Genomic DNA, 27465 nt, shown 5'->3' on the forward strand with positions numbered 1-27465 from the left:
CATTTTAGTACAGTTTGTGAACATTTACAGAGAACTCGCGTGCTGTTTCGCTGATAATGAGAAGTGATTAAGTGAGTTTTTTACACAAGTTATTTCTTCGATTTTAGAGTTTTGTATCATACAGATCTTTGGTGGAGATTAATATCAAATGTGGGTAAAAGGAATATTTTAGGGAGTGAATGCAAGTGGAATTTTCTCAAATGGGTTATCATTTCTTTGATTTTATCAATGGGCAGAGTTGAAGTACAACGTCTGTAATATATTTTTTTGTATTGAACACTTGCTTTAAAAAGCGATAAAATACCATTTGTGGCGTGATACTGTGATAAGTTTTGAGTTGTGAAGAGGGAGAATTTGTACATTGACCCAATTCATCGAAGAAAAATGTGCCAAATCATGATTTTTTGTTTGTTTTAATCGTTATAAATAATCAGAAAATATATTAAGTAAAGTATAACTTCAATACTTTCACGCGCAATAGCAGGGTTCCACAAGTTTTACGTAGTCACTTTTATATAATGTCGGATTGAATACATTTAAATTGTCAATAATTGTACGAGCATTACAAAGTCCAGCATTCAATTCTGAAGGCAAAATTGAGTAAAGTGAAGAGCTCAATTTCAATTCAAGAGTGCGCTTTTCTTGATAAAAAGCGCGAAATTCGTAGATCATCGCCTTGAGGATTTATCAGAGAATCCAAACATTGTTTTTGACTAAAGGTTGAAGGTACTTTCGTCATCATATCTTAAAGTACAAGAGCAGTTCAATGATGAAGATAAAAAAAAATAAAACAATCACACAATATCATACCATCACCTGTTCCTCTTTCCTATCAATTGCCTTACCCTCTTTCATATCTCTTATCAATGATACAAAGCACCAACGATCATGCAGAAGTTCCTCAGCAAAAGAGGGTGTATTGTGATAAAGATAGATTTGGAAGGCCTTTTCCTCCATATAATTAGCGAAAGTGAACCGTTAACATTCGATAGTATCAGAAATTTGATTAGATTACATACAAATACGGTAGATGTTGGAGATTGAACTGGATGATTAATAAATTCCAGGGGAGTTACTAATTAAAATAGATACTACAGCACTCCGATATGCGAATAATAATTAGTGCAATCTTGCCATTTTTACCTACGTCAAGGAAAACTGTAAAGAATTTAATAATAATAGTTGATATTAGGAATCAGGAATTAAAATAAATACCAAGGAAAAATTAGTTAATGAAAATAGATTAATAAAATACTTTGAATTTTTGAAACTATTGTGTTGATGCTTAGAATTTTGGCTTTCATGTTTAAACTTATGGGAACTTTGATTCTTGCAGACCTAGGGGAATGTTGGCATGGTTCGTACAGGGTGAACCTTCAAACAACGCAAATTTTCTCTTTGTTTGCAAAGAGCTAGTTCGTCATTTCTTAGCCATAAGATAGATCATTATTGAGCTCATGAAACGAAATGAGAAATTGTAGGTCAGGTCTTTGCAAACAAATAGAAAATTCGCATCGTTTGAAGGTTCACTCTGTGCGAACCATGCCTACATTCCCCTAGAGTTTGTTTTTTCGACTTAACTACTTTAATGTTCTAATAGACGAAATCATTGGGAAGTTATTTAATTAGGATTATAAGAGGCAAATGATCTATCAGATTTTGAAAAACAATTGCAATTGCATATGGTTCAGAAATTTTTAACCTCTGTGACCTCTGTTAACCGTGCAAAACTTCTAGTTTGAAGACCATACTTGATTCTAAACGCTGTTTTTGACGTTTTTCGGTTAATCTCTTTTAAGCAAATTAGATCAAAAGCTTTTTAATGATTTTTGGCGATCTTTTAGTTTTGGAACAGCCTTTATTGTGCTATGATTACATGCAAATTGTACGATTTTGCATTTAAATTTTAGACGTTATAATCATTATCATTATTATTTACAACCGCGTATCCCTATTCGGGTCGTGGGCTCATGACATCAAGGTTAATAGCTTATATCTGTTGATTCTCCGCCACTTCAGGATAATGTTCAGGTTCGATCCTATGTCGCCCCTAGGCAAGATATTGAATTTGATTCAGCCACCTTGTCCTAGGTCTGCCTGGAGGTCGACGCCTCCTCACAATGGGTTGCATACGTTGCACAACTTTTCTGAGGAATCTATCTTCATTCATGCATTAATCGAAGTTGTGATCTCTCAACACGAAGAAGCATCTTCTCGACTCTTTTAGCTCTTCATGAACGGCTACGTTCCTCACTCGATCTCGGCGAGTGATTCCCTTAACCGCCCGGAGGTACGTCATCTCGGCAGCTTGTACTCACGATCTTACTATTTCGATCATTACTCAAATCTCATGACCATAGGTGAGAATAGAAATGAACACAGCTTTGAAAACCGATAATTTAACCGAAAGACTAAGCTCGGCCTTCCTCACCAGGGTTCGCCAGGCTTCTTCATTACTGCAGATAATGCTTGACCTGATTCGCGACGAGAGTTCTGCCTTCATCCTGCAAATCGATTACGAGTTTAAGTTATTTAGTGATAAAAAGCTAGACTTAGTTCAAAAATATTGCATTTCGAATACGGGACAAATCAGTTTAGAGTTCGGATAACTTTCTTAAAACTTGATGAAAAATCAAGTAAATAATCTTCAAAATACTCTGAAATTAAGTATTTAGTAAGATATCATACTATAAATTTAATAAAAGGCTGAACATTTAATTTCTAATCGGTTTATCCGGTATTTCGCATTGTCTAAAATTTCAAATTTTACCCTTAAATTATAATTTTGTAATATAAAATTAAATTTATGCAAAAGTTTTCAAAAAATTTAGAAAATAAAAAAATAAACGTTTTTACTAGTTTTTTAAACTACGATAATAACATAAGCATTCCTTAGGAGCAATGTAACACATTTAAAAAAAAGTATTCGAAATATCTTTTTTCATTAAAACCATCTACCGAAATTTTAAACAACTTTCGGAAAGAAAAAGAGACCAAAAAAGAAAAGTTATTAGGTATTGCAACGTACTTAAATTAATAATACTGATTTTGATGCATTAATTTTATGAAAACTAATATTTTTCTTATTTTTCTTATTTCTATTCAATATTATTCAATATTCTATTGTATATTGTATTAAGTACGTTCGTCTGACCCGAGATTTCAAATTTTTCAAAAGTTTAATTTTTCAGAAAGGTTAACATTGCCAAATAGAATTTAAGTGACTCCATTTGGAAATGATGCGTTTAAAACAATTGTCTTGCAATTATTTTTAAATTTTCAGAAATAAAATATAAAACAGTAATTAAATAAAACCTGTTTCAAACTTTTTTGTCAATACTCTGAAAATTCAAAAAACATTTAAACAAGATATGTAGCTTCGGAAAATTGTGTAAGTGATTTAAAAGAAAATAAAAAAAAGGGACAGATAATCCTAACCGGCTTATGTAGGGGGAACTGGGGCAGTAGTAATCTGGGGTAGTTGTAAACACTGATTTTTTTCATTAATTTTAAGACTCCAGAGGATAAAACCCATAAGCATTCATAGATACCATGGGGATGTATGTCCACAGAAGAATTGGTCAATAAAATCCTAATACTTTAAAAATAAAAATCATTTTTCCCGAAAATGTTGATATTTCAATTATTTTGGTCATTTGGATTTCCACCTGGAAATTAAAAACTGTGTAAAATAATCGAAATGTAGCAATACCAGTTCTTTCCTACATCTTTTAGGATTATATTTATGCATTTACTAGAGAAATTGAGATTCTCATTATTTCAAAAGAATTAATAATTGGTCAGAAAACAGTATTTGGGGTAGATGTAACCAGGCAATTTCAATTTCACAAAATGAGTAGGTAAGAGAGCGGGATTGACCTTCATGCGAAATATCTATAATTCATAGATTACGAAAAAAATTGGTGGCGCTGTGTTAAATAAAAAGTCACATGATGTCAATATATGGGGAAAATCCATTGAAAAATGTCTTTGATATGCATGCTTTTAGTTTTTTTGCTATTTTAATTATTCTTTGTAAAAAGTGTCATGATTTTTTGAAAAATATACAGTCTTTATATATCTCTTAAGTAATTAAAATAATCGAGTGGTGCAAAGTTAATTTCAAGAGTGGGAAAAAAGGTGTTTACATCCTCCCCAGAAAGTGGTTACTTCTACCCCAGGTATTTTGTGAAAAGAGAAAAATGCACAGGGACACAAATTTTATTTTTATGGAAAACTCAATTGTTTTCCAGCATCCGCATTACCCTCGACGAATTGCCTATACCCAAGGGTAAAACATGAGCTAAGAAATATTTTCCAAAAAATCACGGTGTCCTTGGAAAATCACCTCAAATTCGCATCTATCGAAAATGGTTACATGTGCCCCAGTCTCCCCTAGGTGAGATTCTTAACGTGAGCTAACTCGGAGTGCATGCAAATTCGATTTGGAGCTGAAGTTGGGAGACGCCATTCAGTTATCTTGAATCAAATTCGTGAAATTATACAAATTTTGTATTTAAACCAAAATATCAAGGATTTGGATGAACTGACAGAAAAGTGTTATATGAGTGAAATGTAGACCAGAATGTTCTCTATAATTTTGCCGTAGAACTTGAACTCATCGATTACTCAGAAGCCAAGATAAGCGAGGTTTTTTGTTTCTTAACTCGTTTTTTCATCCATCAGAGTGCCCCAAGTAGTCATTTGTTGAACTTCAACTATATCAAAGAATTGTTGTATTTTGCGGGACTTTCCATTTAAACCCCTATTTTAAGTGTCTTGGTGGAGTAGAGGCAGTCAAATTGGCATCTGAGTGATTCCAAAGCGTTATTATGGGAAAAATCAATTTTTTCACACTTAAACGGCAAAATCGGAGTGATAGCGTAGTCTGAGCGGAAAATGATGTATGGACGAAATGTAGAGACAAATGTGCTCTACAATTATGTTGAAGTAATCATCAAAATCGATTTAGCGACAGTCGAGATAATTGAGGTTATGTGATATTGAAATTGGTTTTTCGACTGTGGCGCCCCTGGTGTTGGTCCCACGAAGTTCAAATATTCTAGAAAGTTGTAGCATTTGGTGAGATCTTTCGTTTAAGCCCTCATTCATCAAAATCGGTCACATAGAACCGGAGATATGATTTTTTGAATTTCGTGAACTTTGACCCCTCATATCTCCGGTTCTATTGAAACCACAGCGCACATACGCACCATTTTGGAAACGTCCTAGACTGGACTACAACATACTAAAATTTCATTAACTTGCACAATGCCGTTTTTGAGAAAAGTGACTTTGAACTTCGATGAATTTTGACGTTATCACAGCGCCACCTGTGGTGACTTTTTGAACTTCCATCTGAAAGTGCTCATTGAGACGAAACCAAAAAGGTAAAATTTAGGTCGCTATGTTAGTTAGAACCGGAGATAGAGGCCGGTCAATGTTCGAACTTTGACCCCTTATAGCTCGGGTCAGGGGTTATGGATCGACTTAAGGTTTTTTTTGTTTGATAGGTATAATCAACGGCTACAACATACCAAATTTTCAGCCCGATGCACAATGGAATTTTTGAGTTATTTAACTTTTAAGATTTAAAAATTTTCTTTTTAAAAAAAGCGCCCCTAGCGGTGGTTTTATGAACTTGCGATGTTAGAAGGGGAAGTGGCATTTCACGAGAGCTTTCCAAAAAGCCCTCACTTTTTAAATTCTGACAATTAGAACCGGAGTTATGGCCATTTTAAGAATTTTTTTTTTGACCCTTATAGCTAGGGTCAGGGGGGTCGAGGGACCTTAAGTTTGGTATTGATGGAAAGCTCTAAGGCCCAGCTATAACATACTAAAATTTGAGCCCGCTCGATGCCATAGGGGCGGAGCTATTGAGAAAACAAAAAAAGGGTGGTCTTCAAAATGGCGGAAGGAGGGGTGGGGGGTGGGGGGTCAATGCACCAAGTTGCAATTTTCACCCGATATATAACCTTTGCCGAAAACCGCAAGTCGATATCTTTTTTAGTTTAGGAGCTATTAAGCTCCAAAGAGCGGCCGGCCGGCCGGCCGGGAACGTAAAATAGCCACATATATATTCGTGATCAGGAAGTCGCGAAACACATTTTGGCCAAGTTTGAGGTCGATCGGACGACATGAAATTTTGTTAGGATTATAGTAGGTGAGATTGTTAAGAATCTCACCTAATATCAAGAGGTTATTGATTATATCACAGCTTCACAAAAAATGTTAAAAAAAAAATAGATAACTCGTAATGTATATTTTATGACTTTTATATTTTTGAGAGTTAACTTCACGTTAAACTTCAAGACGAATTGCTTATAAAAGTTTATACTGTAGAGAAATAAAATGTGACAATAAATTGAATTATTTAACTTGATCATTAACTTCAACACCTGAAAATGAGTTGTTTTTATTATTATATAACTTTAATTTTGTTAGTCTGTTTTATTTTATTTACAGCTCTTAAGTTTAAATACAATTCCTTATTTATTTCCTTTATGTGAATCATATGAAGAAATAAATTGTAGATACTGATAAAAACTAATTATGCTGACATCTCGTAGCACAATTAACTTTTTTATTTGATGTAGATTCCGGGAACTAGTTTTTGTTAGATAGATCTGATGGAAGTGTCACTCGTGCAAAGTCTAAAACGTGTTAATGATAATAAAATATCTCACAAGTTCTTTCTCCAATTTTTTTAATGCTTTAGAGAAAATAGAAAAACTGAAAAAAAAAACCTTTAAAATGAATTTTTGTAAAGCTTAAAGAGAAGATAGTCAAAAATTCCAAAAATTATTTGCTTAGAAATCTTTATATGGGCTTTAACAGACCTGAGGATTAGCCGAGAGACGGTTTAGCGTAATTACATTAGATATAATGGTTAGACTACTTTTCCATCACTTTCCACTAACTAAGTCGTCTCTAGGGTCTCTAGACTTAAATCGTAAGTGTGTCTAATGAAATTGATTTTCGGACAAAAATATCGGTTCGTAACTGGTTCATTATCGGTTCACAACCGATTTGAACCGATTTATAAATTACTTAAATCGTGGCCAAAAACACACATGAGGGGTAATGTAATTGAATTGCAGATAAAAAGAAGTTATCGGTTATGAACAAGTTTACTTGCGGCTCAAAACCGATTAAAACCGGCTCAGTTTTATCGGAAATACCAAGACTTTTCCAACCAGCCCAAACATGGCACTATTCGGTTGAGAAATACGCTCTCTAGCCATTTTTAACATTTGACCTTGAAAAACCGTTATTAATATTGATTCAACGAGATTTTCGTACATGGTAGAATGTCCTCCTGGGTAATCTCTAAAGCATATCCAAAAATGAAAAAAGCGCAGAACGCGTTTTCCAGCAATCCCACAAAAAACATGGTTTTGGAAAGGAAGGAGAGAAGAGGAAGGAAATGAGGGACATGTAAATGGTCCCAAGGTTGACTTATGGGGGGTCTCCCGAAGATCCCAAGTCTCAATCTCCAACCATTTGGGATCTAGACGTGGTAACAGTCGGACAGACGAACAGACGGACAAATTGGGACAAACAGTGAGACATCAATTCTCAGAAATCGTCTAAAACAAGATGATAGGGGAGACTGGGGCAAAATTTGCCAATTCTAAAATTTTAAAATTCAATATCTTCTAAGAAAAAAGAGACCGAGGCTTCAAATTTTTATCATAGATTGCCCACATGAACCGCAATAAACGTCAAAGATTTTAAGGAATTCGAGCAAGGAATATGGAAAATAAAAAAAAAATATTGAAATTTTGAGCCCTGTTTTTAAAATATTTGCCCTTCAGGAGATATCAATTTTCATAAACTTACTTTCTGAAAATGATGCATTAGTGTGTGTTTGCTGAATTAACTTGTTTTGGCAAATTTTTCCCCAGTCTCCCCTATACTGGAAAAATTGGTCCTCGGCGTGTGGAAGGTGAAAACCCATTATTTGCCTCTCAAATTACATAAATTCAAAACATAACTGGATGACATGATGTGTTTTGCACATATTTAAAAATTTTGAGTAACTTTTCAGATGAAGCAAGTAACTTTTGACGCAAGCCAAATGAACAAATTTTGGAAAACAATTATTTTTTATATCAAACTAAATATTTGTTTTAAATTTCATAAATAAGATCTACGGATCCCAGGCTATTAATTTTCAAAAAGAAAAAAATAAAATGTAATTTTTTCTATTGTTTTTTCTACCCGTTTTCCCGAAAACATACATGAGGAGGCAACAAACTTTTGACGCCGACTGTATCTTACCACTTGTTTTTTGTTAAAAAAAAAGAAACAGCATTAGATATTTAAGTTCTTGGTTATTTGACTTACAATCGGTAGTAAATTTTGTAAAGACGGACACTTAAGAAACAGCTGAATTTCATATGTCGACTGCTCCATTCCGTACTATGTTAAGTCGTTTTTTAGACTTTTTTTTTACACCAAGAGATATGCTATTATTTAGATCGATCTCTACGTCTGGTTAAAAAGCGGTGATTAGCCGAAGTTCAAGTAACGAGATATTAAATTTTTTCGGAAAAATGGATACGGGCAGTACAGGAATTTGCCAACTTCAAATGGTTCCCCATGAGGTAGCATAGTACACAGTAAAAAAATTAACACTGTCATAGTGTGTAATCTTTCACACCACTATTATAGTGTTAAATTTGGAAAAAGTGTTTAATTTAAAATTGTTGAATTTGGAGTTGTTGAATTTAAAAATTGTTGCATTTTTGTGTGTAGTGTAAACTCAAAAATTGTTGAATTCTGAATATGTTGATTTTTTGGCCGTTTTAGACATTTGTAGTGTTTTTTTCCTGCACTCGGGATCCCCCCTAATGCGAGAAGCTTACATTTGATATTCGGATCTTCACGGTACTTACTATACATATAAATATTTGATGTTCTATGTAACTTTTGGAGAATGAAAAGCATCTCGACTGAAGTATAAGTCTTAAATGGAAATTCAACATTTTTTTGTTTTGTTTAAAAATTCAACAACTCTTGTTTAAATATTTAATAACTTTGGATGAAATACACAAGGCTTTACACTATAATAGTGTAAAAAATATAATCAAACTATACTGTTAATTTGTGATCATGTGATAAAAAATACCATAAATTTGTGTATTTTTTCACACTACAATAATGTGAAAAATTATAATAATACCATAATAGTGGTAATTTTTCGAATTTTTTAACAGTTTTAAATCACAAAACATTGTTGAAAAATTTTTATAACTATAATAGTAGAGAATTTTTACACAGATCGCAATTAAATAATTAAATTGTCCGATTACACACTATTAAAGTGTTGAAATTTTACATATTTTTTTACTCTCTACACTGAGAAAAAAGAGTGTGCGATTAACTTTTTTTCCTCATAACTTTAATACTTTTTGGGTGTAAAAATATAGGGGAAAGTCGTCTGCCTTTAAATGCAGCAGCCTTCAAATGTTGCGATTTTTTCGTTGTTCTCAAAAGCATAAATTATATTCTATTAACTATTAGGTAGCTATCCATCATCCTCACAAATCATCAAAAAATGGAGAGCCTAGCTCCTATTTCCTAGATGCTAGATCAAAAAAAATGAAAATGAGCTCTAAACTGTAATTTTGATGTTCCACAAATCATGTGATTTTTCATAGTAAAAATCATTTTACAAATAAATCTTCCATTGTGACACATAGAAGGTTAATCAGGCTTAATATTTCTGTTAATACATTTTGGTTCAGATGACACAATTTTTGTGGGTGGCAAAAATTTGCAAATATCACCCTGCAGCAGCCTTTAAATGCTAATGTCGTGTGCCTTTAAATCCTATCTTTCCATACATCAAAACATGTGAAATCGAACTCCTACTTTTCTCTGACGAACGTCATACAAATACTTATAACCTGCTATCTTGCTCCGGCCGGGATGTTTCAAGTTGACAATTTTCAACTTCAATGGCTTTTTCTTCCAAATTTTCAAGTGCAAAACAGTGCTTCAGAAAAATGTGAAGAAAAGTTATTGTTTAATGTCTTTTGACTGCAGTGATGATTTTAGTGAGTGCGTTAGGCTTCAATCTAACACTGGTAAAAATAAAAGGGTCAAATTGACCCTTTTCCAAAGGATGGATCATATTTGACTCTTTGAAAGGGTCACCAGGTACCCTTCGAAAGGGTCACGGTTTTGACATCTATTTAATTCCGGAATAAACGAATAAAAAAACAATGAAAAAGTGATCTTTGGTGTTCGCTCAGATGAGAGAAATATGATATCAGTAATAAGTTTACAATAAAACATGATTATTCGTGATAAATGTGCATACTAAATTTCAAGAGATACAAAAGTGAACCTTTCAAAGGGTCAAATACGATCCATCCTTTTGAAAAGGGTCAATTTGACTCTTTTATTTTTACCAGTGAATCATTTATAGCCCATTTAGTTTTATTGATTCAATATTCTCAGTGAAAAAAAAAACATTTAAAGGCAGCTGCATCGCGTTTGAAAGCAGACTATGCCAGCTGCCTTCATACAAATCGACATCACTTTTTTAATTTCCTCAGAAAGAAAAACTGAGGACTTGCGAGTGCTAAATGAGGTAATCATATACGCCGAATGAACAAGAGAATTTTTTGGTGTAGTAGAAAATAAAATCCATTTTGTGGATTCTTCAGAAAAAAATCTTAAATTTGGAACTCCATTTTTCGTTTGAAGGCAGACGACTTTCCCCTATCAACATTTTTTGTGTTAATTTTACACTATATTAAGGGTAATATTAACACGAAAAAGGGTACCTATAATCTCTAATACACATATTAAGGGTAATATTTTCACCGATTTCGGATCAATACTGCAGGGTAAAATTAACATTTCCGGAATGTTATTTTAACTTTTCCGGATTTCTCTCAATGTAGGGACATCACGGCACATTTTAGCATTATAATACTCGTGAACTTATAATACTAGTGAAATGACAAAAATCACCACTATAATGGTGTAAAATTTTCAACATTTTCGAAATAAATAACATTATTGAAAATTTTTCAGCTTATTTAGTATAGTAATTTTCAATCACGTGACAATAAATTACCAAAATGTTGTGCATTTTTTAAACATTTTTAAATTAAACAACTAAATGGCTGATTTTGCACTATTTTAGTAGTAAAATTTTATACATTTTTTTAATGTGTACGGATTGAAACCGTTGATGTACGTGTGCTGAATTTGTCTTTCATAGTCTGACTTTTAGCTTTCATTAAGCGCCTTTATACGGCCGAAGTTAAAGTATTTGTGCAGGAAATTTAGAAAAATAAAATATTGACATATTAAAAGTCTTTTCAAAGTATTTTTTCTTAAAGAAAATATTTATTTTAATATTTACTATTTTTATTTAAAAGATTCATAGAAAATACAATATTTTGATAACGTATGTCTGAAGCATCTCTGCTTGCCCCTATATGCACTAGAGGTTAGCTTGATAAACCTATATTACACTAGCAAATTTTTCACTTTATTTATTATTACTAACTAATCCAATCAGCTGGCAAAACCGCACCGGCTAATTTGCACCATGGCTGTATCTGTGCTATTATCATTTCTATTACTTCTAACAGCCTAATCATAAATTCATAAAATATGGTTCGATTCAGACACGAGGGCAATTTACACGACAAAAATCCGACTTTTTGGTGGGAGATATAGTAATAGCGGTTAGAGCTGTTCTCGAGCGACTACACATTTCACTCGAACAAATAGTGTAGCTGTAGCCGTTGCTTAAGTCAGACGCGTGGTGTTGTCGGTCTTGGCTTTATCAACCAATATCATATCTGGGTATATCTTCATCAACTCAGCGTCCGCTCTATCGTGAAGGAACTCTTGAAATTATTCGCTCTCTTTTTCGAGAAATTAATTTGAAATTGTCCGTTTATAGAAGTGCGATAAGAATTAGTTTATTTCTCAAGTGGATATTTGTAAGATATTATAATACATCAAGAAGTGGTGAAAGTAGGTAAAGTATCATATCTATGCGTTCGATTACAAAAAATACACATGCGTCACATGAATCACTGAGAATGTGGTGCAGACAAATCCAGAAATAAACCTGAGAGGATGAAGTCAATGTGCATTTTACGCGTTTTTTTTTATTTCTTTCAAAAAATTTCGAAAAGTTGTCGATTGAGAGATGACAGTCAAAACAACTTTTATGAATTCCGTTCTCTTAAAAATAAACGAGAATTTCCAAATGAAATAGAAGAGATATATCGGAGTTTCCCCATATACGAGATAGTGATATTAAATAAGTCCGGAAATTCTCTACACTATTGTTCTTTATTGTGCCGTGCAGTAAATCATACAATCGACCTTCGGCATTAGTTTCTGATTCTGCAATATTTTAGAACATTCATGACATTCTCACTAGAACTTGAATGACAACGTTGCGCAACTCTTCAATCATCTTCTTAACAGAAATCATGGAAAATTTTTCACAGTGAACCACAATTTGTCTCAATCGGGAACAAGTATCCTTGGTGGACACCAAAGATTAGTGGAAATTTTCCTCGCGAAATAGATGAGGATGATCTCTGCCAATTCTCTAGCTATTGTGTAATGATGAGGTTTAGTTGCGTGCAAAATGGTCTCAATGATGGAAGAATAGAAGAAGCCAATTGGTGGCATCTTGGAAACAAATCAATTGAATGGCAATTTAAGCATTTCATGCCACTGACTTTAAAGGCATTTGGCTATTTTTGCATGAATATTCTGCTGCGTATTTTAAAACCAACTCGCCTCTTGCGAGACTTCTTGAGATTGTAATTGCTCACAAACAGGGAAAATTTGTTATTACAGCCATGCACTGAAACAAGAAGTCGGGTTGTGGTATGAAAAACAAACAATTTAGTCTAAGACAATAAGGGGTATTAATAGAAAATTTGTTTTCATTTTTTTTATTTAATCACTAATTATCACTTTTGGACAGGCTTCTCTTGAAAATTATACGTTAAAGTGGTACACCTTTCAAGACTATTTGGTCAACAGTAACCTATTAATTTTATCTTTTAATTCTTAATAGGGGGAGGTGGGGCAGCTTTCAATTTGGGGCAGCTTTAAAATTGGGTTTTTTCTCCCACGTTTAAGTGGAACTGAGCCATATCATAATGTAATTTAGCTTCTCAATCTGTTTGTGCAGCTAAATTATATCACGAAAAGGCTCAATTTTATTCAAAAATAGGTGAAAAATGCCAATTTCAAAACTGCCCCACATTCGAAGGTGCCACACTTTCCCCTATAAGTAAAATAAAATTAATAAAAAAGTAACTCCCCTAACCAGTCAACATTTTTTGCGGGATAAACCATTTGATTTTATTTTTCTTCAGAATTCTAGAATATTTGACTATTTCTGCATACACAGAAAAAGTATCTCGTTAAATTGTTCGTAAATGTTTGTCAATTCCTACTGGAGACTTACGAATTATCTGTAAATCGTAAAATCCACTGAAAAGTTTGTAAATGTTTGTACTTTTTCACAAAGATTATTCGTAACGTGTGCACTTTGCAGAAATATTTTGTTCTTTAACAAATATTCGTTCGTAAATATTCGTAAACACACGAAAAAAATCGTAAATTTGTTCGTAAAGTTTTGTCAGACACACAAAAATGTACAAACAAATTTGTGTAAAAGAACAAAAAAATACTCGTCAAGTGACCACGTTACGAACAAAGTTCGTGAGAAAAGAACAAACTTTAACGATTTTTTTATGGGTTATACAAACAATTACGAATAATTTCACAAAATGTTTATTCTGTGTATCTTTATCAGAAATGAGCTTTATAGGGCATTTATCAAAGCTGTTCTTATTTAGGAAAAATCCCTTACCTTGAGAAAGAAGGCGAACTGGAGTGAATTTGGCAAAGGAACGTTTTTGATAAAGAACTTTTTACGGGAAAAATTCTTCGAAAAATTATTCTTATGCTTTTTATCTTTTGAATTGTTTCGAATCCTTTATCAATCTGTAGACAAATCAGGTTTTTCGGGATGTAGGGGAAAGTACTCTCCCTTCGAACGTTCATGCCTTCGAATAATGTGAATGTCTTTTGTTTTTCGTAAGAGATTTACACTAAATTATCACGAAATTATAAACAATGGATGATAAGCCAACTAATATTTAATAGAAATGTGTAAGTCTCTTAAGATAACTAAAAGAAAATTCACATTATTCGAAGGCATGAACGTTCGAAGGGAGAGTACTTTCCCCTAGCAAATTAGAAGATGAATATTTTGGTACGAATGGTCAGTCGAAAACCAATCAGGACGAAAATATTTTGGTCAGTAAAATAGGAAAATGTGGTACAAAATCACTTTGTATGTGCTTTCTTTTTCTTTATTTACTGATCAAATGCCATTTGTTTTATTAAGTAGGATTATTCTAATAGAGATTACAATTTTAATAACCATTCCATTTCACTGCCTCAGTTTTTTTTTAAATAATTTACCATTTTTTTTTTAAATTTAAATCTAAATCTTTTAAACTAGGTCCTCGACCAATTCATGAATTATTTTTATTCAATGAAAAACGGAAAATTTCTAGGGAAATACAAAAAAAAAAAAGATTTATTCAAACCATCGGCCCTCGGTAGCCACACATTTTTGCCATCTCTATGGCAATAAGGGAAGAGTACCAGCGATCGGCAGTGTTCCTCGGATCGTCAGCTTATTACCATATTGTTGCACCAATTTTAAATGATTTTTTTTTTAAAAATTATTAGCTACTTTTTACCATTTAACCTCTCACAAGAATGCAGTGCATTAGTTCAGATTTAATTTACAAAACTATTTTTCCGTAAGGCATCTGATTAAATTCGTGATGATCCGAGGTACAGAGCATTTAGCTGCAATTACATCTATTTTTTAAAAAATTATTGTAAAATTTTAAAATTCAAATGCAAAGGACTATATAGTTAAATGGATCACAAATAAACCGATCAGCATATACAAAAATACCTAATAATATTTTGAGACTTGAATTTTCAACTGAATATCGAGCATGTCTCTTAACATTCCGATCCGGAGTACTCTTCCCTTATATGGTTCTCATATCGATAAGAGAAGCTGTCTTAGGACTGAAAACATTTATCATCCCAATTTTGCACTTCTTCGAAATTGACCAAGTCTAAAGAAAGAGTTCTATGCACCATTGATCTGAACGTATTCCTCAACTAATTCACAAATTGGTTGACGATCTATGTACTTTAAAAACCGGACAGTGCGAAATGTCGGACAAATGAATTTAGAAATTCCACAAAATTTTTGAAAAAACTTGACAAAAATCATTACAAATTTTTCATATTATCTATAATTTTTTAATTACTAATTCCTTAAATTATCAAAATTTGATCTTCCAAATTAGTTTGTCCTAGATTTTACGTTGTCCGACTTTCTAACGATTTACGAATTATCGACAAACTGAAGTTTAATTTTTTTGGTTTATCGTAAAATTAAATTTACCTTTTAGGGATGGGTTGTTGAAATGATTTATAAAGCAATTTTCAGTGTTTAAACTATGATAGAAAATATCAAAAACTTAGCGAAGGGACAAAGACTTTATCCAAATTTCTAATATTTAAGTTTGAGAACATAACCATCAAGGATTACCATCAAATTTATGAATTTTAGTATTTGTTTAAGTATTGTTCACTTCAATAATCCCTGCTTTATTAAAGTTTTTCAGTTCCATAATAAGATAAGTGAAGCGTATATCGACCGTGAAGGTTAGATCGTTAAATGATATATCAAAAGTTATTCGTTTCTTTTTATAATTTTTTTTGCATAATATTTTGCATTAGTAACTAGTAGTACACATGTTTAAAAAGATATTTCGTTAAAAGCGACGAATAATTTTAAATAAAATAAAATATTTCGGGGCAAAGTGACGATCTAAGGTTCATGTTCGATACATGCTTCACTTAACACTAACCCTACAAAAATAGGTCGAATTTAGCGGTTTAAAAACGTTTTAAAATTAACACGTATTTAAACGGTATAATGTCGCTATCAAACTTTATGAATTTCTTAAAATATTAATGTAATATATTTTTCAGTGTTCAAATTTTATTTTTTTCCTCTTTTACAAGAAAAAAGGTATGAGGTATCGTACCTACAGCGGTATGTCATTTGACCGAGCGCGCTAGGAAAAACGAGTAAAAATGGGTAGTAGGTTTAGTATGAAGTAAGTTGCATTATCGTATAAATTATTATATGAAAACAATAGAGTAAGTGTGCTAAGTAGAGTAAGTAAGCTTTCAGGCTTCGCACACACTCTGGCTTCAATTACTTCATTTTGTTCCATATTCTTTTAATGAAACTGACTTATAAATAACAATATATTTTAATAGTCAGTGTTTAGTCATGCATTAAAGGAATATGGGAAAAATATGAAGTGTTCGAAGCCAGAGTATGTGCTAAGCTTAAAAGCCTTCCTTTAGTCTTATTAGAGTTATAGGTTATCTTCTGCAGACCCGAAGTATTCATTTCACGTACTTTTCTCTCTCAGAAAAAATCTTACTTATTCAAATGATATCATTTCACAAAATTTCAATTTCGAAAAATTAAAAAGAAAATCTCTAAATAAATTTGTAACTTATGGTAGGGATCGTCGAAGATCAGAGATCGATACCTGTTACCGTTTGATCTCTGAACTACTAGCAGACTGGTAATACCAAACTTGGAAAGGTGTAAAGATCTTCTTGGGAAGTCGAAATTTAAAACTCAATATCGATAGATTATTACGAGTAAATTGTTTTCTTTTTACTTGGGCTATCTCGACCATTTCTTCGGTGGACAAGCATCCCTATGGTTATAAACTTCTATAAGTCTTGTCCTCTGAAGTCGAATATCCGATTAAAAAATCGCAATTGATCGCAATGTTTGGTGCTACCTCGTATTTGGTAGTGCCCCAGTTGCCCCTCGTCAACCAAAAGCAGTAACAATTTAATAATTTCTCTTTATTTCATGACAAGAGCGATTATTATGGAATGAGCAGTTTTAAAGCAAATGAAGTATTTCTCTTTATCATTAATGGTAACTAGAGTTTGTGATAAGCACGTGAAATTTATGATTTTGGTGATCCTGCCTTAAGTCAGTATTGCAGCAGCACAAAGTTGTGCTCATTAGCCTTTAATGATTAATGAGGCACTTCATTGTTCCATAGACTCTCTTGAATAATTCTTGAATTTATTTCATAATCTACAGGTCTTACTAGAGTTTATTATAAGAACGTCTTTGCCAGTCTTTGCCTTCAAATGAACTTGCTATTACGTTACGTTATCTAAGCTTTCGTTCACTTGTTTACAAACTTTAGCCAAAACCAAGCGACATTGCGTGAATAGTGTGTTAATTATATCTTGATCTACAGGGCTTAATTGTGCTTCTTATTTGATATCTTCTTCCTTTTATTTTGTAGATTGATAATTTCTGCAAGAGATTCCGCCTACTGACGTCATCATGAACGAGGACCCCCCGCAATCGGAATACTTCCATTTCCACATAGTGGATTATTGTGTTTTTGCCGCGATGTTAATCTTATCAGCAGTTTCTGGTACCTATTTCGGCTACTTCAGGTATGTTGTGGTCAGAGGATTTGGGCTTCCAATGTACACAAAATGCGTAATTTTACTTTCACAGGCGAAAGACGCCAGTGCAGATAATCCCACCGAGTCAGGGTAGCAACAAGAAGACTGGAACAGATTTCGGATCATTGTCCATGAGTGAATATCTTTTGGGTTCACGTAAGCTCAAATCTTTCCCAGTGGCTATGAGTCTAGTTGCAAGGTATAAAAGTTTTTTTTATGATTAGCCAGTTCAGTGCAATAATTGATCAAAGTTCTGTGTTTTGTAAATTCTTAGCTACATATCCGGAGTCACAATCCTTGGAACTCCTTCTGAAATCTACAATTACGGTATCCAATACTGGTTGATGGTGGTGCCTATTCTGTTGATGGGCATTGCTGTGAGTTTCGTGTACCTGCCGGTATTCATGTCCCTCAAGGTCGGCTCATCCTATGAATATCTGGAACTCAGATTTAGCTCCGCCGTGAGGTCAATGGCGTCATTCATGTTTGTTTTAGACGAGGTAAAAAAACCTTGAATACTTATGTCTAGAAGGGAAAAGCATTATTGAACTTGCTGAATAAGCTCCGCCCTTTAAGGAACTTAGGCCACTCCTCTTTCATTTAGCTAACAAATTTTCATTTTCTTGAAATTGTATTTTACGGTAGAGGAATGACGTGATACATGAAAGAACACTATTCCCAGTGTTTTGATATGGGCGATTTCAGTAGCAGTGGATGAATATTGCTAATGGAAATTAGACCACGCCTCTTTAAGAACTTCTTAAAATATAAATTTGGCGGATTTATATTTTTCAGTAACTTTCGGTGATCTTTTGAGTGATTTATAATTCGGTTTAAATTGGTTGAAAACCGGTAAACGGTAAATTACGCGAAAGTACCTTTGAGGTATAGCATATAAATCACAAGTTCGAGTATTCTGCAAATAATCGTCAACTTTGCCATCCCATTTTTCAATTTTTTTAGCATAATTTGTCTTAATTAAATTATTATGGCGCTGGCACATCTTTTCAATTTAGTGAAATTCATTCGATTGAAATTCTACCCTCTTACTCTTTCAAACTGAAAGAAAATATATCTGTCTCTTTCTGTCACATAAAAATTGAAATTTCAATTTCATTTTCAATTTCAATTTTAAATTTCATTTGACAGAAAAGAGACAGCTTTATCATATTTCAATTTGAAAGAGTAAGAGGTAAAATTTCAATCGACTGAATTTCACTCAATTGAAAAGGTGTGCCAGCGCCATTAAAAATGAAATTCGTTTTTAGAAATCAGTCAGTATTGAAGTTTTAAAAATGGCAAATAAGGAGCATTTCAATTTTTACAGCTAAATCTTGAAGTTAGTCAGATAAATTTTGTTTTTCACTGGATTTATTGCTTAGTAAATTTTATTTTTTACGGCACTAGCTAGCATACCTTCATAACTGAATGAAATGAAATGAAATTGAATTTTATTCAATTGATCAGGTGTACCAGCGCGAGTCCCGGCCAAAATCCCGAATGCCAAATTCTCGAAAGTCAAAATCCCGAATGGATCGAAATCCTGAAAAACAAAATCCCGAATGGATCAAAATCTCGAAAGCCAAAATCACGAAAGAAAAAATCTCGAAAAGCCAAAGTCCCGAAAACCAAAACCCCGAAAAGCTAAAATCCCGATTGCGCCAAAATCCCGAATGGACCAAAATTCAGAAAGGATAAAAATTCTGAAAAGTTAAAGTCCCGAAAAATCAAAATCGAGATTGCGCCAAAATCCCTAATGGACCAAAATCCCGAATGGGTCAAAATCCCGTAAAGCCAAAATCCCGATATCAAAAATTCCGAATAGCCAAAGTCCCGAAAAACTAAAATTCTGAAAAGCCAAAATCCCGATTGCGCCAAAATCCCAAATGGACCAAAATCCCGAATGGATCAAAATCCCGAAAAGCCAATATCCCGAAAGCCAAAATTCCGAATAGCCAATGTCCCGAAAAACTAAAATTCTGAAAAGCCAAAATCCCGATTGCGCCAAAATCCCAAATGGACCAAAATCCCGAATGGATCAAAATCCCGAAAAGCCAATATCCCGAAAGCCAAAATCTCGAAATGCTTAAGTCCCGAAAACCAAAATTCCGAAAAGCTAAAATCCCGATTGCGCCAAAATCCCTAAAGGACCAAAATCCCGAATGGGTCAAAATCTCGAAAAGCCAAAGTCCAGAAAAACTTAAATCCAGAAAAGCCAAAATACTGAAAACCAAAATCCGGACTTGGCTTTCAGGATTTTGGCTTTTCAGGAGTGTTATGCTTTGGGATTTTAGTCCCCATTCGGGATTTTGGGTTTTCGAAATTTTGGTTTTCGGGATTTAGGCTTTCGGGATTTTGATGTTCGGCCAGAGCCATTATTTTTGAAATTTAATTTTTGCTTTACGAGTTTAAATCATTTTATAGATGAAAATGTTTTTACAATTTTAACTTCGCTGCGCAAGTCTATTTTTTTAATTATATGTGACCTTTTTCAAGTCCTGTTTATGGTTGTATAGAAGTTGGTAATTTGCTTTAGGTGTGTTTTAATTAATAAAAGGATTTATATTGCCTTTTCAGTATTTAAACTGAAAAATTTACAATTTAATTTGTTATAAATTCGGAACACGGCGTGGCCTAAATTTATTTGCGGAATATAGTTTTTTTTGTCAAGAAAAAATGTTACAAAAAATTGTAGAAAATATTTTCTTTAGAAATCTTATAAAATGTTACCTCTTGATAACTTTTCCAGATATTTTTCCTACCGATTATTGTGTACGTTCCTGCATTGGCATTTAATCAAGGTAAATTTGCATTGAAAACCTACTTGGTCTTATCATTGAGAAATTAACGTTCTTTTTTTCTATTTTTTTTCTATTTTCTTTAGTCACGGGAGTGGATTTGCATCTAATCGCGGGAATTGTATGCATCGTTTGTGTTTTCTACACCACAATTGTAAGTTTATTTTATTCATACAAAACATGTTTTTTTTTAGATTGAGAGAGAAAGCTTGGAGTATTTCTCTCACGCGGGATTTTTTGCTGTGAAAAGCTTATTCGAGACACACATGATGAGAACAGATTTGAACTTACCGGCTGTTTTTCTCTTTTGAATTAGGGCGGAATTAAAGCCGTTGTTCATACGGATGCTTGGCAGATTGTCGTGATGTTTATCTCAGTTTTTGTTGTGGCTACTCTTGGTACAATTGCTCTTGGGGGACCAGCAGAAGTCTTCAGAAGGGCCACAGAAGGCAATCGCATTGACCTATTCAAGTAAGTTTTTGGAATAATTTTCATTGAAAGTAAATATTTTGTTTAGGGGAAAGTACTCTCCCTTCGAACGTTCATACCTTCGAATAATGTAAATTTTCTTTTAGTTTTCCTATGAAACTTACACATTTCTATTAAATATTAGTTGGCTTATCATCGATTGTTGATAATTCCGTGATAATTAGGTGTAAATCTCTTACGAAAAACAAAAGAAATTCAAATTATTCGAAGGCATGAACGTTCGAAGGGAGAGCACTTTCCCCTATATTATGCTAATAGCGTGTTCAATAATTTTCAATAATACAATAATTAGGTTTTGTGGAGTAATCTTTATGCTTCTGGTTCAATTATGGATTCATTTAAAATGGTTTTTCCGGTTTTTCGAATGCGGAACAAATTTTTGGATAATTTTCATTCAAACGGATTTTGATTCGACATTCAGTATCTTTATTTATAATAATAATTTCGGGAAACTTTTGGAGTGATTTATGAATCGTTTTAAAACTAATGCTTCCAATGCATCGGATCATGCATTAAAAGAAACCTTGCAAAATCGTAAAACTTTAAATTGACTTCTTGTCCAAATGCAAAAAAAATGCATGGGAATCAGTGAAGGATACAGGGTGAAAGGCTCAGCCAGAAAATGGTTAAGAGAACTCAGGTATTCCAGAAACGAAATGGTCTCTATAAATAGATTGTGGATTGATAAGAGGATCTATTTATAGTGTCAAGGGTGTAGTAGCTAGGATTTTAGAAAGAGGAATGGCCATATTAAAGGAAAATCACCAAAATAAACCGTTTTCAACACATAGAAAATAGCTTTTTCTCGAAAATGTTCAAAAATAAGTCTAAAGCAATTTTCATTAATTTTAGCTTATTTATAACCAATAAAATCCGTAATACACTTATGTGGCTACAACGTCCCTTTAAGGGACCGGGCCTCTAGCATTAACCTTCTCCAGTCCTGGCAATTCTCCGTAAGTTCGCTTCAGAAACATAACGGTAGATCGCTGTCGAAAAGTTCGTTCTACAGGAGGCTTCTTGCGAGTTTCGTAACGATCTTGCTTTTATAGGGAGGTGTTATTAGCGCCTCGCCCAACTCTCTCTTGAAGAGCTAGATCCTTCCTTTTTTAGCCTCAAATTCGTAACTTTCCACTGGAGTTGGTTACCCTTCAAGAGTGCACCGGGGTCTACCAGGCATCTAGCCCACTTGGAGGTGCACATAGGAATTGAGGAAAATAGGCTATGTGTCGCATTACTCCTCATTTAGATCTTTGAGCTTATTTGAGCTTTTTTTTTTTAAATAAATAAAGCCCTTAATAGCACCTTTAGAAAAACTGAATTAATAAAAGAACACTTTTTCGAGGAAACTGTTGTTTTCTTTCTGTCGAATTTAGACCAAAGGGTACAAAAACGTTATCATGCAAATTGGATTTGAAGCTTTTGAAAATAATGTCCTAAAACGATATTCTCTTTCAGACCAAAAAACCTTTAAGACTCTTTATAAGACATACATCTTATTTTAATCCGATTTTGATGATTTTAAGTGGTTCAAGTAGCTCATACAGTCTTCAAATAGTTTTTTAAAAATGAAGTATTGAGTTTTCATTTTGTTTGAGGGAATTGGGATGAAAAGTAGCTTCAGTTTTCTTTTTTGAAGCTCCCTTAGAAAGACTTCAACACTGATTCCTATTTAAAATTCACTATAGAACCTTATATTGTTTTTTTATAATCCCAAATTATTTGCGAAGGTGAGAGAATACTTCTACAAAAAATCTCCAAAACGACTAAAACATTTCCAAAATATGCTTTATTTGGGTGGAAATTTTGATAAAGAGAATTGTTCTTTTTTATGTGTTTAAAATTAAAAATTCAGGGTGGAGTAACCATTTATCGCCACTTTTAGGAAAAGTGAAATTAACTTTATTATAACTTTTGACTCGTATTATAAGATAACTCAAATTTGACACAAAGTTACTTAGATATATTGGCTCTATACTCGTCAAAACAATAATCCTATAATTTAACGCGGGAGTACCTAAAAAACTGATTTTTATTAACAATGCAAAAATAACCACTTCGTCGCCACTTTTTACCACTTTTCGCCAGTTCTGTAACCACTTCTCGCCACCCACTTGGAAAGGTTCAAACTCGAATATTTTGGGTACTATTATGCAAAGAATACATTCAGCATTTCTTTTTCAATATGAACACTTTATTATTACTCACATTAAATGATTTGTCTTTGCTTTTATTTGAAAAATCAAATTATTAGACTATTGCAGAAAGTAAAAAAAAGCAGATTTGGCAACTGAGAATCTATGAAGTGAAGTTAGCGTCGCCTATTAAAAAACAATGGCGACAGGTGGTAAAACAATTTTAGTAAATTACAACTTTCCGCCATGGCTGATTTTCAAATTAAAATAATATAAAATGAAACATTAGCTAACTAAATACAAATTTTATGGATTCGCCGAATATATTTAAATGTTCAATAGGCAAATTATTTATTCAAAATCGTAAATTTTGTTCGATAAAAGTATTATGACACTTGCTATATTTGGTAAGAAATATTTGATTGGATGCACTTACTTATAATATTCCTCTAAAAAATGCTCAAACATTTAAATTCAAAACAAAAAATTAGTGTTTTTCGACTCTATAAGTAACAGTAGTAGTAATACAAATAATTTTATGGCTAATTTATTTAAAAAATAATGGAAAAATTATGGCACTCACGAGAAGTAGTGATTCCACCCTAATTTAAATTTAAAATTTCAGCGGATTTCGTAAGCTGAAAACTTACTAAAATCCCCAAGAAGACTTTTCTTTGAAGAAAATGCTCTTTGTGACCCCAAAAACTTCTTCCAAGGCAACATTCTAGCTTTCATTGATAAAAATTGATCAAAAACGTTCCCAAAATTCTCTTAAAAGCCCTTCCTGAAAATTTTAAAAATTAGATTATACAGAAATCTTTTAATATACTACATAATTTTTGTTTTTTTATCGATTTTAAAACAGAATTAAGTGATTTTAGACTCTTTGGAAAGTTCATAAGATCCAATAAAGGATATTCTAAAATAGTAAAAACACCTTGGGTGAAAATGTCATTAAAGTGGACTAAAAGCTCAATATTCTTAAATTATTTTAGATGTAATATTTTTCAATTAAGAATTCGGTCACAATTGGATGATTTTCCCTTAATATTTTTCCATTTTTTTAACTTTTAAGAGGGGCAAGGGCTCCTTCCTACTCTTCTCGTGTTAGGCCCTTATTTAGAATTAATTTATCTCAAATCGAATAGTAAATTTAAACTTTTTTTTTTAAATCTGCAATATTAAGAGAGGCCGGATGGATAAAATTAAGTGTCTTATGAGCTACAAAAACGTATTAAATATGTAAAACACCAGGTTTAGGGGGCTTCCTCGGGGTAGAGGCCCTGTCGGCAATGCCTCTTTGTTACCTCCTTTATCCCTAATCATTTCAATGAGAGGCCTTTTTAAAATCAAAAGTTAAAGAGTTATAAATAGAGCACATTTCACAACCGATTTAGGCAAGTTCGAGTTTGTTGGAAAGGTTTTAAAACCTTCGAACTTCGAAGGCTAAGAGTTTTGAACAGATTATATGAACCAATAATGAAGTGGTTATAGATTATTTTTTCTAATTCTTATTTTTTAAGAATAAAAATACAAGAATAAAAAATAATAAATTAAATTTTATAAGTTGTTTTCAAGAAAGCTTAAAACAATTATTCTTATTACAGTTTCAATCCATCTTTTTATGAGAGACACACTTTCTGGGGCGTTCTGATAGGCGGTTTTATGTATTGGACATCCTTCAATTCCGTTAACCAGACAATGGTTCAACGGTACATGTCCCTGCCTAATCTCAAGACTGCCAGGATGTAAGCTTACTTCACAATTCGAATTTATTCTTTTTTAACTGGTTCAAATGTGCTTTTAGATCCATTGCTATGTATACGGTGGGCATCAGTCTCTTTGTTAGTGCTTGCTGCTATGCTGGAGTTCTGATCTATGCCTATTACTACAAATGCGATCCTAGCGCTGCAGGCCTAATCCAGGCAGATGATCAACTCTTTCCGAACTACGTCATGGAAACTGTGGGGGATCTCAAAGGTGTTCCTGGTCTGTTTATTGCTGGAGTCTTTGGAGCGGCTCTCAGTTCCTTGTCTGTGGTCCTCAATTCAACTTCGGCTGTGCTTCTTGAAGATATCCTCAAGGGATGCTTCAAGGTTCAGCCCAACGAAAGGTGGGCAGCTATTTTTGTGAAGAGCAGCATTATTCTTCTGGGATGCGTTGCTATGGCGTTGATTTTTGTGGTAGAGCGTCTTGGAGGAATTCTCTCTGTGGCTACCTCCCTAACTGCCATTGCCGCTGCCACGACATTTGGTGTCTTTACACTGGGAATGCTGGTACCTTGGAGTAATACCAAGGGGGCAATTGCTGGAGTCCTGGCTGGTGCTCTAATGTCCGGCTGGGTGTCTCTGGGATCCCAAGCAGCTGTGGCTAATGGATATGTAGTTCCACATAAACTTGATATTTCCACGGAGAATTGTCCAGCTTTCAATAGCACAGCACCTGATTATCCGGATGAATCTGATGTTTTTCCACTGTATCGCTTCTCATTCCACTGGATCAATCCCATTGGGATCATCAGTGTTCTCATAGTTGGAAGTATTGTTTCTCTGCTGACAGGTCCACGTGATCTCAAGCAAATTGATCCTGAATTAATCTCACCGGTGATTCATCGATTCCTGCCATCTGAATGTTTCATACACTATGGCACTACATCGATGGAGCGCAATCAGCTCAATGAGGATGCGTCTCAGGAGGATGAACGCCTGGAATTCCATGACAGAGTTAGTTACCTGGCCTCCAGTCCTCCAGTATCCTCCAAGGTAAGTCCGTCAGTTGAGAGTAGAGCAGAAAAACCATCCCCAAAAACTCCCTCCCCTTCCAGCCCACCACAAGCCAGTCCAACTGGGGTCAGACTCGGTGATTGAACACCAACTATATCTCGTGCCAAATGATCAAAGTCATCCTCAACCGACGACAGCATCCATCGATAGTCTTAGGGATTTTCTACCCTTTTTGCACATCTTTAAACTTACAAAGTTTAGAGAAACTCAGATGAATGAAGATTTCTTGAGGAAGTCTGTGCTTCCTTTCTAAAGGGTAGCTTTTGTGTTGTTTGTGTGGATGTTTTATAAAGAATTATCAGGATAATTGAGAAGATCACAATAATTTTTCTCAACTGTGATACGTAAAATTGTATTGAGAACAATTTACAAGGTTATTTTTACACACAATTTGTCAACTTTGTAAAATAAATTGTAGCATTGTAGTAGAAATTTTTATGTAATCAATTTTTAAATAAAATAGAAATGTCTTTTCTTAGCGATAATTTGTTTTTTTTCTCTTTTTTTATTCGATTTATATTCAGTTAGGGTAAGTGTGCCAAATTCCGGCCAGCTTACAATTTCGGCCACCTGTTTTGTTCCTCGAATATCCATGAACTTTTAGATTTTACGTACTCTAGAGATTATACAATGCAAAAGAATAACAAAAAATGTAGCTTTGCCAAACGAGATGACGTGAAAAAGATATTGGAAGAATTCCCAAAGGGCAAGGAACTATGAAAATGAAGGTGGCCGAAATAGGGAACCAAAGTTATGTCTATATTTTTATTCATTTTAAAATGTATTAAGAATGATTTTAGAGTAAATAAAGACGGTAAACTCTTTACAAGGTTCCAAGCAACACTCTTTCAGAAGAAAGAATAAAAAAAATCAATTTCTATTAAAGATATTACATTTCAAACTTGAAACTTTGGCGCTTGCATGCAACTATGCCCAAATTTGGCACACTTACCCTAAATAGGTTCTAAATGAAATTTATATTTATTTATTTTTTTAAATAAATGCAGTTTCCCATTAATTTGTAATAATCGGCTATACACAGAAAAAAAATTTTTGTAAAAATGTTCGTAAATGTTTGTGAATTTCTATGGGGGGACTTACGAAATGCTCGTAAATCGTAACCCACAAACAAGTCCGTAAAATTTTGTACTTTTTCCACAAACATTGTTCACAACATGATCACTTGACGAGCATTTTTTTTACTTTTACAAACATTTGTTCGTAAATGTTCGTAAAATGTTCGACAGAGAAACAAAAATTTACGAACAAATGACAAAATTTTACGAACATTTTTTGTGTGTTTACGAACATTTACAAACAAATGTTTGGAAAAATACAAAAAATGCTCGTCAAGTGATCATGTTACGAACAATGTTTGCGAAAAAAGTACAAACTTTTACGAACTTGTTTGTGGGTTATAAGAATTACGAGCATTTCGTAAATCCCCCATATGAATTCACAAACATTTACGAACATTTTTACAAAATATTTTTTTCTGTGTAGTTCATTTGTGGTTTGAGGTCGTATGATATCGAATGAACCATTAGTTTTAAGCCTGGATACCCTTTGTAGACCCCCCACCCTCCTACTAGTGGGAACCTAAATCTTTTAAAAGTATATTGTTTACTC

The 27465-nt window shown here is 33.4% G+C and overlaps 1 protein-coding gene across 8 annotated transcripts; it reads left to right on the plus strand.

Moving 5' to 3' along the window:
• On the plus strand, positions 1-26321 carry LOC129808084 (sodium-coupled monocarboxylate transporter 1). 8 transcript variants are annotated; one of them, XM_055857774.1, is made up of 10 exons: positions 1-150; positions 17463-17619; positions 17684-17830; positions 17906-18131; positions 20381-20432; positions 20516-20583; positions 20746-20900; positions 24661-24801; positions 24861-25815; positions 25878-26321. In XM_055857774.1, exons 2-10 carry the CDS (start codon positions 17504-17506, stop codon positions 25914-25916), a joined length of 1899 nt encoding a protein of 632 aa, XP_055713749.1. In that variant the 5' UTR covers positions 1-150; positions 17463-17503; the 3' UTR covers positions 25917-26321. The 8 variants fall into 8 exon arrangements, with proteins under 8 accessions (XP_055713749.1, XP_055713753.1, XP_055713746.1 ...); XM_055857778.1 differs by having other exon boundaries at positions 1-71; XM_055857777.1 differs by lacking the exon at positions 1-150 and adding an exon at positions 11713-12013.
• Positions 26322-27465: the final 1144 nt, after the last annotated feature.

Source organism: Phlebotomus papatasi, chromosome 3 (genome assembly GCF_024763615.1).
Source record: "Phlebotomus papatasi isolate M1 chromosome 3, Ppap_2.1, whole genome shotgun sequence".
Lineage (NCBI taxonomy): Eukaryota > Metazoa > Arthropoda > Insecta > Diptera > Psychodidae > Phlebotomus > Phlebotomus papatasi.